General features: G+C 40.0%; 1 protein-coding gene across 1 annotated transcript; it reads left to right on the forward strand.

Annotated features, from left to right (window-relative positions):
- The first annotated feature begins 208 nt into the window (after positions 1-208).
- On the forward strand, positions 209-14,874 carry LOC134790525 (nuclear pore complex protein Nup93-like). Its single transcript, XM_063761348.1, has 15 exons — positions 209-568; positions 657-837; positions 1,022-1,324; positions 1,688-1,830; positions 2,155-2,382; positions 2,603-2,744; positions 4,499-4,664; positions 4,950-5,055; positions 5,251-5,336; positions 5,515-5,641; positions 6,381-6,546; positions 6,671-6,751; positions 13,575-13,808; positions 14,056-14,262; positions 14,688-14,874. The coding sequence occupies exons 1-15, from the start codon at positions 399-401 to the stop codon at positions 14,805-14,807; spliced, it is 2,460 nt and encodes an 819-aa protein (XP_063617418.1). The 5' UTR covers positions 209-398; the 3' UTR covers positions 14,808-14,874.
- Positions 14,875-14,903: the final 29 nt, after the last annotated feature.

Here is a 14,903-nt window from a genome sequence, read left to right on the forward strand (position 1 = left end):
ACCGATCTATAGTTAACAGTGTGGGTGATGGTACAAGATGTATTTTAAGTTATAACAGAACTTACATAAGCACCATTTGCAAGTTACATGCGCCATCTGCAAGAAATTATCGGGGTAGTATACGAACGCACTCTATAACGTATACGTTATCTGTGGTCCAATTTTGTCATTAGATTTTTACGTTTGACACTGACAGCTACAAACAAGCTACAAAAACGCTTGATTCTACCAACTACTAACGACCGATTTAAAAATAATTTCTTATTGTTGTGACATCGTAGAACTTGATAGAGAAATTAAATTGACCATTCTTATGATTTCACAAACGTTTGTGGAATATTATATCATAGTTAAAGGTTTCTAACCGGTATTGTTAAGGAAGCATAACCTATAACACCATGGGTGACTCCGATTTTAGCAAGTTATTACAGCAAGCGGAACAGCTAACAACAGAGATAGAAGGCAATGAAGAACTGCCAAGGGTTGAGCGCTCCTTGGGGCAGGTGTTGGAGGCTTCACAAGAGTTATATTCCAAAGTTATTCAATCTGGCGCCAATGACATCCAAGCGTATGTAACTTATGTTTGTGTTGCAAATAGTGATTGTAAATACTTATTTTAAGATTGGATTGCATTATCATACGTTTGTTTCTTGTAGCCACTTGCTGTTCGGTTCAAAAGGAATAGATTTGCAGCAAATATCTCAAAAGCTAGATACACTGAGTTCTAAACGAACATTTGAGCCTCTGCAGCCTATTGCGGATTCAGACGTCGAGAGTTTCTTGAAGAATGAGAGAGAAAACGCCATATTATCACTAATCGATGAAGTGAACAGAAATGTAAGTGTACAAATTACTCATAATAAGATGTAGCAAAATCTGGTTAATTACTTCACTAGATTTATTGCTTTAATTTTTATATATTTTAATTTAAAAAACGTAATATGAAATGTAGAAACACCATGATTAATTAGTTACTCATTGAAGTAGATTCCATGTTTAAAAAAGGCACTCCCACTTCCAGGCACTACAAACAGTTGAAGACCAGAAATGGGAGCACATGGTATCAGAATGGAACAAAGAGAAGATCAAGCTAATGAATGCCATGATAGGCCCCTCTCAAAACTGGCTAGATTTAAAACGCACAGCAGAGCCCCCTAGCATTGCTGATACTCCCAAGAAGTTTGGACACTCTATCCTAGATCCCGTGGAGGTGGCATATTCAAAGCAAGTTCATCAGTACAATAAGCTGGTGTTCCAAGGTTCTAAGTCAAGAACGCCTTTGTACCAGAAATTTGCACAGGTTGCCGAGGAGCTGAATGACCCTGTAAGTATGCTTGCACCCTGTAAGTACGCAGTATTATCCTCTAGCCACCCAGATTCCTATAAAAAGATCTCCTGTTCCATTCTAATTTGAATGCTGCTTTTCATGATGTTACTCCAATAATGACTACAATTTGCTCTAATACCTTTTATGATTTGGTGTAACAGAAGTAAAACTTGGTTGCACCAAACAACCTGTCACAGTTAAAATATTCACTAAATTTTATCATAATGAAGATGACTGTACCTACTCCGCTGAGTGGAATTGACCAGTTTGTGTAAGACTACAAATGTTAACTCTTCTCATTTCTAAGTCTATATTTGATAATGTATTTGAATTCCCAAAAATGTGATATTGTTTTTACAGAAAGTGAAAGAGATGTGGGAAATTATAAAGACAATGGCCAATGTTCCGCTCCTAGCAAGGGAGGAGGATCCTTTGAAGTTGAGAGGGAATCCCACCAACCAGCAGTTTTTCATTGCACAAGGGAAGAAGTATTTGGAAAAGAGGTTTGTCTATTTCTTTTGCTGTCTTTTTTTTCAATATCAAATATGTTACATTAAAAGTACACTAGAGATTTGATTCTCTTTTTTGTATACAACAGATTAATATTTCTACTTCATATGAATGTCTTTAATTAAATATATTGTCAGCTAAACTATAAAAAGTAAAACCTGCAGTAAATTACTACTTTGCTGTTTATACAAATATTATCAATACATAATAATACTTCATGGATGCTATAAAATCCGCGCAGTGATGCGTCACTAACTATATACAATCATAGTCAACCTAAATTCATGACATAGGCTTAACTTCGCATATCTGTTCAGATACAAGCAGTACATGAGCGACGTGGTCCGCACGAACCCTGGCGGCGCGCTGCGTGGTGGTGAGCCGGGCACCTACCCCCTCGTGCGGGGCTTCGTCGCCCTGCGCCTGCAGGCCGCGCCCGCGCTCTCTGACGGCACGATTGACGACCGTCCTCTCTGGCCCATGGTGTATTACTGTTTGAGAAGCGGTGATGCTACTGCAGCATTACATTGCCTCAGGAAGGCTGGGTGAGTGGAGCTTTTTTATTTTTTTGTATAACTTTGTGCATTTTAGTGTACATAAATATCTAAATTGATGTTTGATGCTAGGCAAAGAAATAGAGATCTCTATAAGCCGTGAATATTTACTTATCACTTCTTTCATGGACATCACTTTCCCCTGAGATTTTCTTCACTTTTATTTGTAATTTAATTACTTTGCAGAAATTTTCTTATTGTTTGTTCACAGGAGAGATCATGAAGAGTTTATTGCGGCTCTGGAGGAGCACATCAGCAATCCGGAGAAGGCTTTAAGTGATAAGCTGCAAACTGCTATCAACTTCCAGTACAGAATCCAAGTTCGCAATTCAACTGATCCATATAAAAGAGCTGTGAGTATAGCTTATTGGAAAGACCACTTTATACATTTATTTTTATGGCAGGGTTATTACAGCGTTTTTGCCCCTGTAATTTTTGACGTTGTGATTCGCCAGTCTTGTTAGTGACATTTTTGGTTTAATCTACCAAAAAATGTGTCCTAAGAAATTTGATGTACAAAACGCGCGCGTGGTCTCTCTCTTCTCCCGGCCGATTTCGGCCACAGCGACTGCATTTTATTATGCCTAGGAGTCGGAACTTAGATTGAAACCCCCAAGGAAAGAAAAAGCGTGGCCGTCCCAAACAAACCTGGCGGCGTACGGTGTTAGAAGAGGCGAAGAAGTTCGGGAAGTCTTGGAGCGAAATGAAGCGAGAAGCTAAGATCGATCTACATGGAGAGTCACTGTGGACGCCCTCAGCTCCATCTAGGGGACATAGGATCTTAAGTCAAGTAAGTCAGGAGCGGGAGCTGAGCTGGTCTGCTCGCTCGTGCGCCCTCATGTGACTGCAGTACCCAATCTTCGTCTCGTTTATACAAAAAAAAAAACTATACCGTGACTACCACCGTGACCGTGGCTACCAATATAGCCGGGTACTGACTGAGCGAGCAGCCTCGCGAGGCAGCCTCGGACGAATGCCGCGCAACGTTTGCCGCGCAACGTTTGCCGCGCGAGGCAGCCTCGGTCACTAGGTTTTGTTGCACGAGGCTGCCGCGCGCGGAAAAGCCGAGCCACGGTGACGCCTGAGCCAAACATCGAGCGCTCAGTTTAACGTGAAGTCGCACAGAGACCGCGCGTGTAATGAGGCCGTTCATTCGAAAACTGTCGCTTGGTAGCGATATTTATTTATATATGAGGAATGAGTTTTTCGGAACTTATGTACGAAATATCATTTGATATTTGCCAGTCGCTTTTTGGTGAAGGAAAACATCGTGAGGAAACCGGACTAATCCCAATAAGGCCTAGTTTCCCCTCTGGGTTGGAAGGTGAGATGGCAGTCGCTTTCGTAAAAACTAGTGCCTACGTCAAATCATGGGATTAGTTGTCAAGCGGACCCCAGGCTCCCATGAGCCATGGCATAATGCCGGGACAACGCGAGGAAGATGATGATATGAGGTATTTAGGCAGTGGTCTGCCTAAATACCTGATCCTGTGATTCGGCTTTTTTTTTCTCTCGACTTTTCCTTCCTGTAAGATCCTAGCAAGGACTCCATCTTTTTCTTTAAATCACTTATTGGAATGTTTATTTCTTGGCTTATATTTCTCCACGCATCTTTTCTTAGTCCTCTATTAGTGTAATCGGGACATTTCGATCCCATAATCGTCTATATTCACCATATAGTTGTGTCAATTTAAGGCACTGTTCTTTATCCATGGCGCTAACATGCGCCGAACAAGCGAGGCAAAACACAACCGTCTTGAGTGAGCGCGGCAAACTTACTGAGGCGCCTTTGAGCATGGACAAAAAACCGACAACGCTCGGCTCGGGCCGAGGCGCGCTCGGCCGAGGCCAGACATGCGTTTGCCTCGGGCGAGGCACGTCCTGACTGACCGAGGATTTGCCTCACGAGGCTGCTCGCTCAGTCAGTACCCGGCTTATACTTAAATTTTGAAGCAATTTGTAGTCTTTAGGCGAGCGGCGGCTCGCGCGGCACGATCAAAATGTGGGCCCGCCGCCCAGATCGTCGTGCGTCCAGAACGCCCTATCTTTGTTATAACAACATTACAACTCATTTAGCCTCATTCTGACGTTACCATGGTGTTCGTAGGTATACTGTGTGGTGGGCGGCTGCGACCCGAGCGACGAACATTCCGAAGTTGCTCGCACGGCCGACGACTATCTGTGGTTGAAACTGGCGGTCATCAAGAGCGGATCTACACAGACCGAGTCCTTCACTTACTCCGACTTGCAGAAACTGATCTTAGAAGAATATGGTAAGGATTGTAGTCCCTAAGATACCCTAGGCTAGGTAAACAAGGATATAAGGCCCTATCCAACATTCATCTCCTTAAAATAGCAAATCAATGCAGAATCCAACTCCATTGATTGAGCCATTTACTCCAAGTCCTTACTCTGACTTGGGCCCAGCGCTAACTAGAGCATCAAAGCCGTCAAATATTTTGTATTTGGGGAATAACATTTTTCGTTAAAATACCATAAAAAACTTAAAACCTAACATACTGTATAAAAATCTGAAATTTAATGTGTTATTCTTACAGGTGAGACACATTACCACGCGTATGAAAAACCACTGGTCTACTTCCAAGTGCTAACATTGACTGGACAGTTTGAACCGGCGATTGAATTCCTGTCAAGAATACCAAGGTGAATATTAGATATTATATCAAGAAATGCCGCGCTACTATAGGACTTTATAGCCATCAAAAGCGATGCGGAAACCCACAAACCCACAAGCGCCGCATCAAGCATCTACAACAGATGATGTGGCCAATGATGATATGTCGTTTTTCTTGTTTGTTTTGAACTTTTAAAATGAAAATATGTATTGTTATTATTTAGATATCGAGTACACGGTGTTCACATGGCCCTGGCGCTACATGACGTCTACATGTTGGGAACACCTCGCAACGTCCAAGCGCCCCTACGTAAGTATACACATACACTATATACATTAATTAAGGTAGCAATAGCAGCATAAACAAGGCCGATAACCTCGGTTTTATTTTTGTATAGTATCCTTCCTTCCTTTTCCTTTTTTGGAAGCAGGTTAAAAATGTCACCTGGGCTACAAGAACAAATTATTACCAATAAGTATTATTCCAGTGTCGGTGGACACGGAAGACCCGCCGCCGCTGCGCCGCCTCAACCTGGCCCGCCTGTTGTTGCTCTACGTGAGGAAGTTTGAGCTCACAGACCCCTCCGATGCTTTACACTATTACTTCTTCCTCAGGTAAGACAATAGTAACTTATACTAGAGTTAGACTTGGGTTGTAATTTGTCTTTTCTTTGCGGAAAGGTTAAAACAAATAATAATATTTATGGTACAGGCCAATACCAGTAGTATATCAATCACACACAATAGTTTGGCTCACGATTGCACCGAGAAGTAAATATGTATGGTACAGTGCAGCAAGCAAAGAAGGGAACATGTTGTGCGATGTAGGGGCAACATGATTCGTAACCCCCCTTTGTCATACGTTGGTTTTGTTAGGCACTGAAAATTCTGTATGTATCGTAAAAAAAAATCTGTGCCAAGTCGTCGCTGGCCGTCTTGGCGCAGATATAAGTCACATGCAGCTTGTAATATCCTTTGCTATTGGGAAAAGGATAGACAACTTTTGTTTCTCTATTTATTATAATTATTATGACCCACTACTCTGCTTCCTCTATAAAATTTTTTTAGGGTTCCGTACCCAAACGGGACCCTATTACTAAGACTCCGCTGTCCGTCTGTCTGTCTGTCACCAGGCTGTATCTCATGAACCGTGATAGACTAGACAGTTGAAATTTTCACAGATGATGTCGCTATAACAACAAATACTAAAAACAGAATAAAATAAATATTTAAGTGAGGCTCCCATACAATGTAATTTTTTTGCCGTTTTTTGCGTAATGGTACGGAACCCTTCGTGCGGGAGTCCGACTCGCTCTGGGCCGGTTTTTAAAATTAGCGTTCTATATTGTTACAGAAACTTGAAAGACCCTGAAGGCAAGAACTTATTCATGTGCTGTTGCACGGACCTAGCTCTAGAGTGCCGCGACTACGAGATGCTGTTCGGGCGCTCCGACACCAACACCGGCGTGCGCAGCCCCGGCCTGCTCGACCAGTTCAACAACCCGCACATTGACAGCAAAGTGAGTGCCGATAGTATACCTAATTGCTGTGAGATAAGGTCGACTTGTCAAATTGTGTCTCTAAAGAGGGGCGCAGAAAATGACAAAGATTGAAGTTCGAATATTAATTTTAATCAATTTGCAGGTGATTGCCCTGAATGTCGCTGAGCAGCTAGTTAACAAAGGCCTGTTCGAAGATGCCATTACTGTTTATGATATAGCCGAGGTAAGTTTAAGGCGAGGTAAGCTCTTAGAAACGTAATTTTTAGTGCCATTTTATTAAGAAACGGCAAAGATTAGACACGTGAAAAAAATATATGTTGCTTTTGAGACCTTTATGTAAGTACGTCGGGTACTCGTTACATAATTGAACAAACTTCGCTCGATAAAAAAAAATCCAAACATACCATTATTTTCTACCTTAAAACTCATTTCATTTCAATATTATACTACTTGATGTATTGAAAATCACATCAAAAGTAAACGTCTGTAATGATGTAATGTCCGTCGGGTTTAATATTGTTAATTTCGTAACACATATAACTTTAAACTCAAAATTTACGAATTCACGGCACCATTTACTCGCGCCCCCGCTGCCAGCCCGCCGCTCAGTCCCGAGCGGGACGCGTTGGAGGACGGACGCTTGCCAATTTTTGAAGCGCTCCATATTACGATTGGTTGATAGTACCTACAGTTTTTCATGGTATAACTCTAGATTCTAAATTCCAGTGGGGTCCCCATATTTCTGCTCTTTCGAATAGACTGAGTTCTGCAGCTTTTGCAGTGAGCAAAACTCGTTAGCTAACCGATGTGAAAACAACTTGATCAGTATATTTTCATTACTGCCATAGCATTATGTCATAAGACAGAAGGAGCAACCGTTCAGATACTATTGTAACATTGACACGACCGAATAGTTACTAGAGTTAAACTAAGAAAAGTCTGCAGCGATTTTGATAGCCCACGCAGTGCAAGTGTTATTTATACGTCATAATTTCATAGAAGTTTGACGTTTAAAATAACACTTGCACTGCGTGGGCTATCAAATCCGCTGCAGACTTTTCTTCGTCTAACTCTAAATACCATTTTACCATTTTTGTTCTGCAGAAGAGGGCTATTCGAACAATATATAAAATGAACCATAGAAACTCACTTAGAGATAAATTGTGACATCCCACGGGTAAAGGTACCTTATGCCGGCTACATACGTAACGATAAATCGTTGCGATAAAACTGTGCAGTCCGACTGTGCGATAAATCGAACGTTCCTAGTGCCTCCACACGCCTCCGATATCGGAGCCGATCGTCAGTTCTCCGCAAAGCTCATCAGAAACAACATGTCATCCACAATGGCACTGCTTTGGAGTTAGATTTATGATTTCTCTATTATACAGATGTATAATGTAGGTAAAGCCATACGATTAAATAAAATTATAGTATGAGCGTAGGAAAACATGAAAAATCCCGTAAGTACATAAATAAGTTTTTGCCAAAAATTTCATTTTTGGTACAAGCTTTTATTGCTGACTGTACTTTTCTTACAACAGACAACTAATACTCATCAAGACAATTATAAAAACCCCTAACACTATTAGGTTGCGTTGTTTCATCACAGAGTTCCTATGGCCACCTCCTGTCTCCATCCTCAGATCAGCTCAATGGTGCCATAATATTGGATTGTCATCCGATTTATACATGCAAATTACAAATACAATGCAAATACAAAAAAAATCAGCTCAATCGGAAACCGGGAAGTGGATCAAATTTAACTTGCTAGATTTGATTACAGACCGACAAACAGACAGACAACAGTCAGGTGAAACTAAATAAAAGCTTGTAAAAACAGCGACTACGAACAGAGAACCCTACTATCGGGTCACTGGCACTAAATGCAGTACCGTCTTGACCATAAGGGCACACGGGGCCCGTGCACACAGGGCCCCGTTCCTCAGGGGGCCCCGAAGGATAGACAGTAACCGTATATATATTTGATTACACATAATAAATGTTAGTTTAATTCACTTTCTTTACTTTCCAAATTCTAAACTTTATTTTTTTCATTAATGTACTTACTTGAATAATAGGTAACCCACGTGCGCACACAAGCGAGCGACGTGAAGTACTGCCGAAATGAACGGTCGCCATCCACACGCAACGATAAAACTGTGCAGTTCGCTTCGACAACGATTTTTCTGATATAATTTGCAACTGCCACCGATCAACGATTTATCGTAACGATTTGTCATACACACGGTTCGATTTATCTGCACAGTCGGACTGCACAGTTTTATCGCAACGATTTATCGTTACGTATGTAGCCGGCATTATGGCGGTTGGCGCTTACGCTATTATTAACGCCGCTTCAATACTAATGCGGTGCTATGCGACGTAAGCGCCAGCCGCCATAAGGTACCTTTTCGCGTGGAACGTCTCAATTTAATTAAATTGACAATAACAGCGCACTGTCAATACATTTATTAGAATATTCTGTATATAGGTATATAAAAGTATTGTCAATTTTAGGAAAACTTGTGACATTCATAATATCGATACCTTTGGGTTCAATTGGCGTAACGGACATTTTGGCGAAAATGTGTTACATATACAGTTTTATTCAGAATTCCAAGCCCTTTCGTTCTGCATAGTTAAAATTGCGATATCTCTTAAAAACTTGCCTTTACGACCCAATTTTTTACTATGATTTTGTAAAAACACCTTAGCTCAGGGACCGTAAATGACCAGTTACATGCTCAAAGATGTTATCGTAAAGGTTACCGCTAAATATAAATATTGTTGTAAATGACTCACATGTCTTTTGTCGTCCTTTAAGCCCTTCATTTGTCTTGAAGATTTTTCATATCGTATGGTCAAGATGGTCATAAAGGACATATTTTAGTATTGATATTATTTTACTTGCCCTTTACAACCCGCCCTAAAAATGATTTTACCATAAGTATATGAAGCGAACTAGGTTGTACAGGACTTTTCTAATATTTGTGTCTTTTACTACCACAAATTAGTTTCTAAACTCTAAATTCAAAACAAATAGCATGGACGTAGCGGTGTATAATATCAAATAAAAAGTTTCCTGGGACCTTTATTACTATAATGTACCTAATGTTTGTCCTTAAATTTTAAAGCATTTACGCTAAGAGTTTTTTCCGCAGTTATCTTTACTCATGGGCGTAAAGATCTATAATACCAAATTATTAAATAGTTTTATGGGCCCTTTATTACTAAAATGTAATGTTTGCCCTTTAACTTAGAAACCTCAGCTCAGGTTTTTTCAGCAACTATCGTTATTTTACTCGCAGTGGAATCTCTTATAGTCCTGCGACAACATACTAGCCTGTGCATAATACACTCTGTACCTCTCTGATTCGCATTTTTTGTTGATTAGGAGAACAAGACAGGTCACACATCGGAGATGCAGCTTGACCGGGCGCAGGGTTATGTTATGCCTGTTATTATTCGTCCCTGATCAGTGGAACTGGTTGTTTGTGTGTAATTTAATTATTTCTGTCATTGCATGAGCTCGGCTACAATAACTCGTTGATATAAAAAAAAAACTTCGTTTCAAGCACTTTAGAAAGTTTGAAACGTATCTGGACGAAGAAGTAAATAATATTTAATGACCAAATCGGTTTAAATTAATTCGTTTACTTAATTGTTTCATAATCGTTTTAAAAGAAGATACTCGATGATGTATAGAAAGTAAGTTACGCAGACGTTAGCGAATATGTCAGTGTCAAAGTCGTGGTGAGGCTATTGAATAAAAATACTAGTAGGTACTAAAAAGCTTTCACATACATCTTATACAAGAATATCCATTATTACAAAAAAATTGAAACATGAACGACTGTTCCAATTGAATATTATTATGATTTAAATTTCATCGAACTGAATAAATGCTATAGGTAGGACCTTGGGCCTTAGGAGGATAGGGGATTATTAAGGACTGTGTTTGACAACTTATAGGACGATCGACAGCAGCATATTTTATCAATGGTATCGATATTATCTAACTTTTGTCCTACAATGTGGTTAATCTATCTAAATGAAACCACACTTGAAGACTAGTTAAATCTCTCGGGTTACATAAACATAGGTACATAGATAGCTACGAGTACATTCATACTAACAAACTCGGCAAGTTCAATAAAATATTGTCCGAATGATAGACAATATTATGTCCACTAGACAATAAAACAATATAACAATTAATATGAGCCTATTTTTAACATTACTTTTAAATCGATAATTTAGGAATAGGAAATCGTACGCAAAGTAGTTATTGAACACTCCCTTATCTCGGCAGTGCAGTGTAATGTTGCACGCGCCCGGTCAAGACAAGACTGAAGATACCTTTGGGTTCGATTGGCGTAACGACAACAAGGACAAAATGCTACTTTTCAGGAGACGCGAATTACTGCGATGTTTTGTTTAATGTTGATATACGTTTTTTATTTATCGAGCTATATTTTTGATGTATATTGGAAAAGTATTCAAAATGTTAGTCTCTTTAACCTAAATTAACGATCATATCTATAAATTCAATACGAAAGAAGTTAATGTCCTTTAAAATTGGTCAAAAACACTATGAATGTCCTTTACGACCATGACATTTTTGATAATTTAGTGAGTCTTGTTTAGAAGGGGGTCGTAAGTGACATACTCAGACTTTTTTAGTCTAAGTTCGGGGTGTATTCGTTACCAACTACGGTACACATCGACTACCGTAGGCTCAAAGGGTTTAACGGACAAAACGCGATTTTTAGGAGCCAAAAAACGGTTTTATTTTGAGAAAAAAAATCATACCTTTTGGTTTGTTTGAATAAACGGATGTCTGTATATGGCTTATTCTTAACTTTTTGAGCTCTTTTGAACTGTTTGCTTGAACTTATGATACAATGCTTATTTACGAAAATAGCATGTCCGTTACGCCAAAAAACACGACTGTTTTTAAGAAGGGCGTCCCTTACGCCTCTTTTTTTATGGGTGTCTTATTAGAAAAAGGGCGTAATGTACTTACAAAAAATGTTAGCCACAAAACATTTTTTTTTGTTTCAACAGAATCACTGCTGTCCTACCATCTATATATATATATTTATGTATATAAAAACAATTTATAATAATTACTTTTACTATACTATGTATTTTATAACTGGTCATTTACGCCCCCTGAGCTAAGATGTTTTTCCAAAATCATGGTAAAAAATTGGCAACATTTAAAGAGATATTGAAATTTTAACTATACAGAACGAAAGCGCTTGGAATTCTGAATAAAACTGTATATATAACTCATTTTCGCCAAAATGTCCTTTACGCCAATGTGTATATGGCTTATTCTTAACTTTTTGAGCTCTTTTGAACTGATTGCTTGAACTTATGATACAATGCTTATTTACGAAAATAGCATGTCCGTTACGCCAAAAAACACGACTGTTTTTAAGAAGGGCGTCCCTTGCGCCTCTTTTTTTATGGTTGTCTTATTAAAAAAAGGGCGTAAAGGGGCCCACTGATTAACAGTCCGCCGGACGGTATCGGCCTGTCAGTTAGAACAAAATTTTGACAGTTCCGAACAACTGACAGGCCGATACCGTCCGGCAGACTGTTAATCAGTGGGCCCCTTAATGTACTTACAAAAAATTTTAACCACAAAACATTTTTTTTTTGTTTCAACAGAATCACTGCTGTCCTACCATCTATATCTATTTATTTATGTATAGGGATCATCCATTAATTACGTCACACGAATTTCTAGGTTTTTTGACCCCTCCCCCCCTCCTTGTCATTGTCACACTTGGTCACATTTTGCAAATCCCTCCCCACCTGGTGTGACGTCACATTTTAGGCAATTTTGTTTTCAACAAAATCAGTAATAGTAACTCGGCATTATTTTTTTTAATGAAAAAATATTTTTGGTAAAAGAAATATTAGTAATTTTATAACACAAAACCAATTAGAATTTACCAACGAAAATGACTTCCAAAAACTCATTATTTAAATGTACAGCGAATAAAAAAATTAAATTAATTTTCGGTTACTGATGAAGTTAAAGTGACGTCACAATGTTTGTGACTCCCCCCTTCCCCATGTCACAACATGTCACATTTTCTTGACCCCTCCCTCCCCCTAAACGTGTGACGTAATTAATGGATGACCCCATATCAAAACAATTTATAATAATTACTTTTACTATACTATGTATTTTATAACTGGTCATTTACGCCCCCTGAGCTAAGATGTTTTTCCAAAATTTAAATATTTAAAGAGATATTGAAATTTTAACTATACAGAACGAAAGCGCTTGGAATTCTGAATAAAACTATATATATATATAACTCATTTTCGCCAAAATGTCCTTTACGCCAATTGAACCCAAAAGTATCGATTTCTAATATATCACACAAGACTACATGAATGATAAAACAACGTGGAATTAACTGTGATTAGAAATTATTGATTATTTATTTTACTGTGGAATACTCTAGTATTGTATACCTATATAATTATCTTTACTTACCACCATTGTAAATTTCATTAAATACTCATCAAAATTCGAAATAGCCTATAATCAATTTCAATTTTATTTATTTCGCAAATATATAAACCTTATTCAATATAAGTTTCCGGAAAAAAATTTGGAACTAACAAACCAGAATACGGATGGCGACAGAATAAGGAAGTAGACGTGTTGCGCGGCGCGGGAATCGTGCGGCGGGGCGCGCGGGGTGCCCCCCTGCCTATTCTATCGCTGCGTCTTCACCCCTTGAAAACGTAAAACTCGAGTATAAGAGCGCCTTAACCGTACAAGTTTATTAGGATTAGTTGTTTGCGTCAATTACGTGTTCTTTTTTTAAATGAGATTTATAAGTGCAAGTGAAAAAATTTGTTTATAAGAATTCACGTATTCAGTACGAATACAGATGTGCAAGTTGCGGAATTTTCAAAAACTTGAAAAAGTTCTTGGATATTCGAGAACTTTTACTTTAGAAGCTTCCATTTATTGTGGTGGGCCGAATTTTTACACCACTTGTTTTTTTCAGAACCTCGAGAAAGTCCTAGAGCTATTCTGCATGCTGCTCCCCCAAGTGCTGGTGGCGGGCGGCGGCGGCGCGCTGCGCGCCCGCCTCGGCACGCGCGCCGAGCACGTGTCGCGCCGCCTGCGCCGCGAGGGACCCGCGCTGCCGCCGGCGCTCGTCGAAGCCTACACGAAGCTGTGCAAGCTCATTACCTTCTTTGATCAGTTCCATGCTGAGAATTACGACGCCGCATTGGAGGTTAGTGTCATAGTAATATTCTATATACTATACTCTGTCGGGTTATTCCCACTAGTTACCACCAAGTTCTTACCAGTGGTAACTACTTTTTTTCCCAGTAGTTACCAGTGGTAAAAGGTGGGAAAAAAATTCCCAGTAGTTACCACTGGTAAGAACTTGGTGGTAACTAGTGGGAATAACCCCCTACTCTGTCGGTATTAAGCATAAAGGATTTGATTAATTGAGAAATATTTGTAATTTTTCACAGACGCTGCGCGAGTGCTCGTTAGTCCCGCTCCGGCGCAGCGAGCTGGAAGCGCGCGTGGCGGGCGCGCGCTGCGCCCGCGGCGCGCTGCTGCGCGCGCTGCCGGCCGTGCTGCGCGCCGTGTGCACGGTGCTGGTGGCGCAGCGCCAGCGCCTGCGCCAAGCGCCCAGGGAGGCCCTGCCCGGCGCGCCGCACACCAACACCGACAAGGTACCCCGTACACAGAATAGTGCTCGTTCGAGGGTCTGCCACCTCGTAATTTGAATCGCAAACCTTAACGTTTAACGCCTCTAAGCAAGTGCTGCCATCTAATGGCCTTAATAAGAGTTGAATAAAGGAGGGGGCTCCTGTGCTGCCTCCTACAGTTTATGCCCGCTGCCTATAGCGATAAAGTGTTTGTCCTACCAAACTGCTGATCGATACGGGTGAAACCTCGAAAAGAACCGCACAAACGAGCAATGCAGTGATGGGGAATTCCATAATATAAATATGTCACCAGTCACCACCTTTCGTCGATGGGATACATCATACACTCTAATAAAATTATAAATTCTCACGTCTATGATACTTTGAAATTGTAAAGTAATAGTTGACGTCATATTCCAGCATTCTTTTCAAAGATAAATTATTTACAGCAATTGGAATGGCTACGGGAGCAGGCGGAGGTGCTGAACACATTCGCGGGCAACATCGCGTACAGAATGCCCGGCGACACCTACAGCCAACTGGCGCAGATGCAGATCCTTATGCACTAATGAGTAAAGATCATTTTTGAATAACAATTACGTAATTATTAAAGTATTTTTGTAATTAATAAGATCAGTCTTTTGATTTTCCCTTCTGCTTACGTA

The sequence above is a fragment of the Cydia splendana genome, chromosome 5, assembly GCF_910591565.1.
Source record: "Cydia splendana chromosome 5, ilCydSple1.2, whole genome shotgun sequence".
Lineage (NCBI taxonomy): Eukaryota > Metazoa > Arthropoda > Insecta > Lepidoptera > Tortricidae > Cydia > Cydia splendana.

Coding starts and splice junctions, on each gene's coding strand:
- LOC134790525 (XM_063761348.1), top strand. CDS start 399: ATGGGTGACTCCGATTTTAGCAAGTTATTACAGCAAGCGGAACAGCTA. Junction 1,325..1,687: donor CCGAGGAGCTGAATGACCCT/GTAAGTATGCTT, acceptor TTGTTTTTACAG/AAAGTGAAAGAGATGTGGGA. Junction 5,642..6,380: donor CACTATTACTTCTTCCTCAG/GTAAGACAATAG, acceptor ATATTGTTACAG/AAACTTGAAAGACCCTGAAG.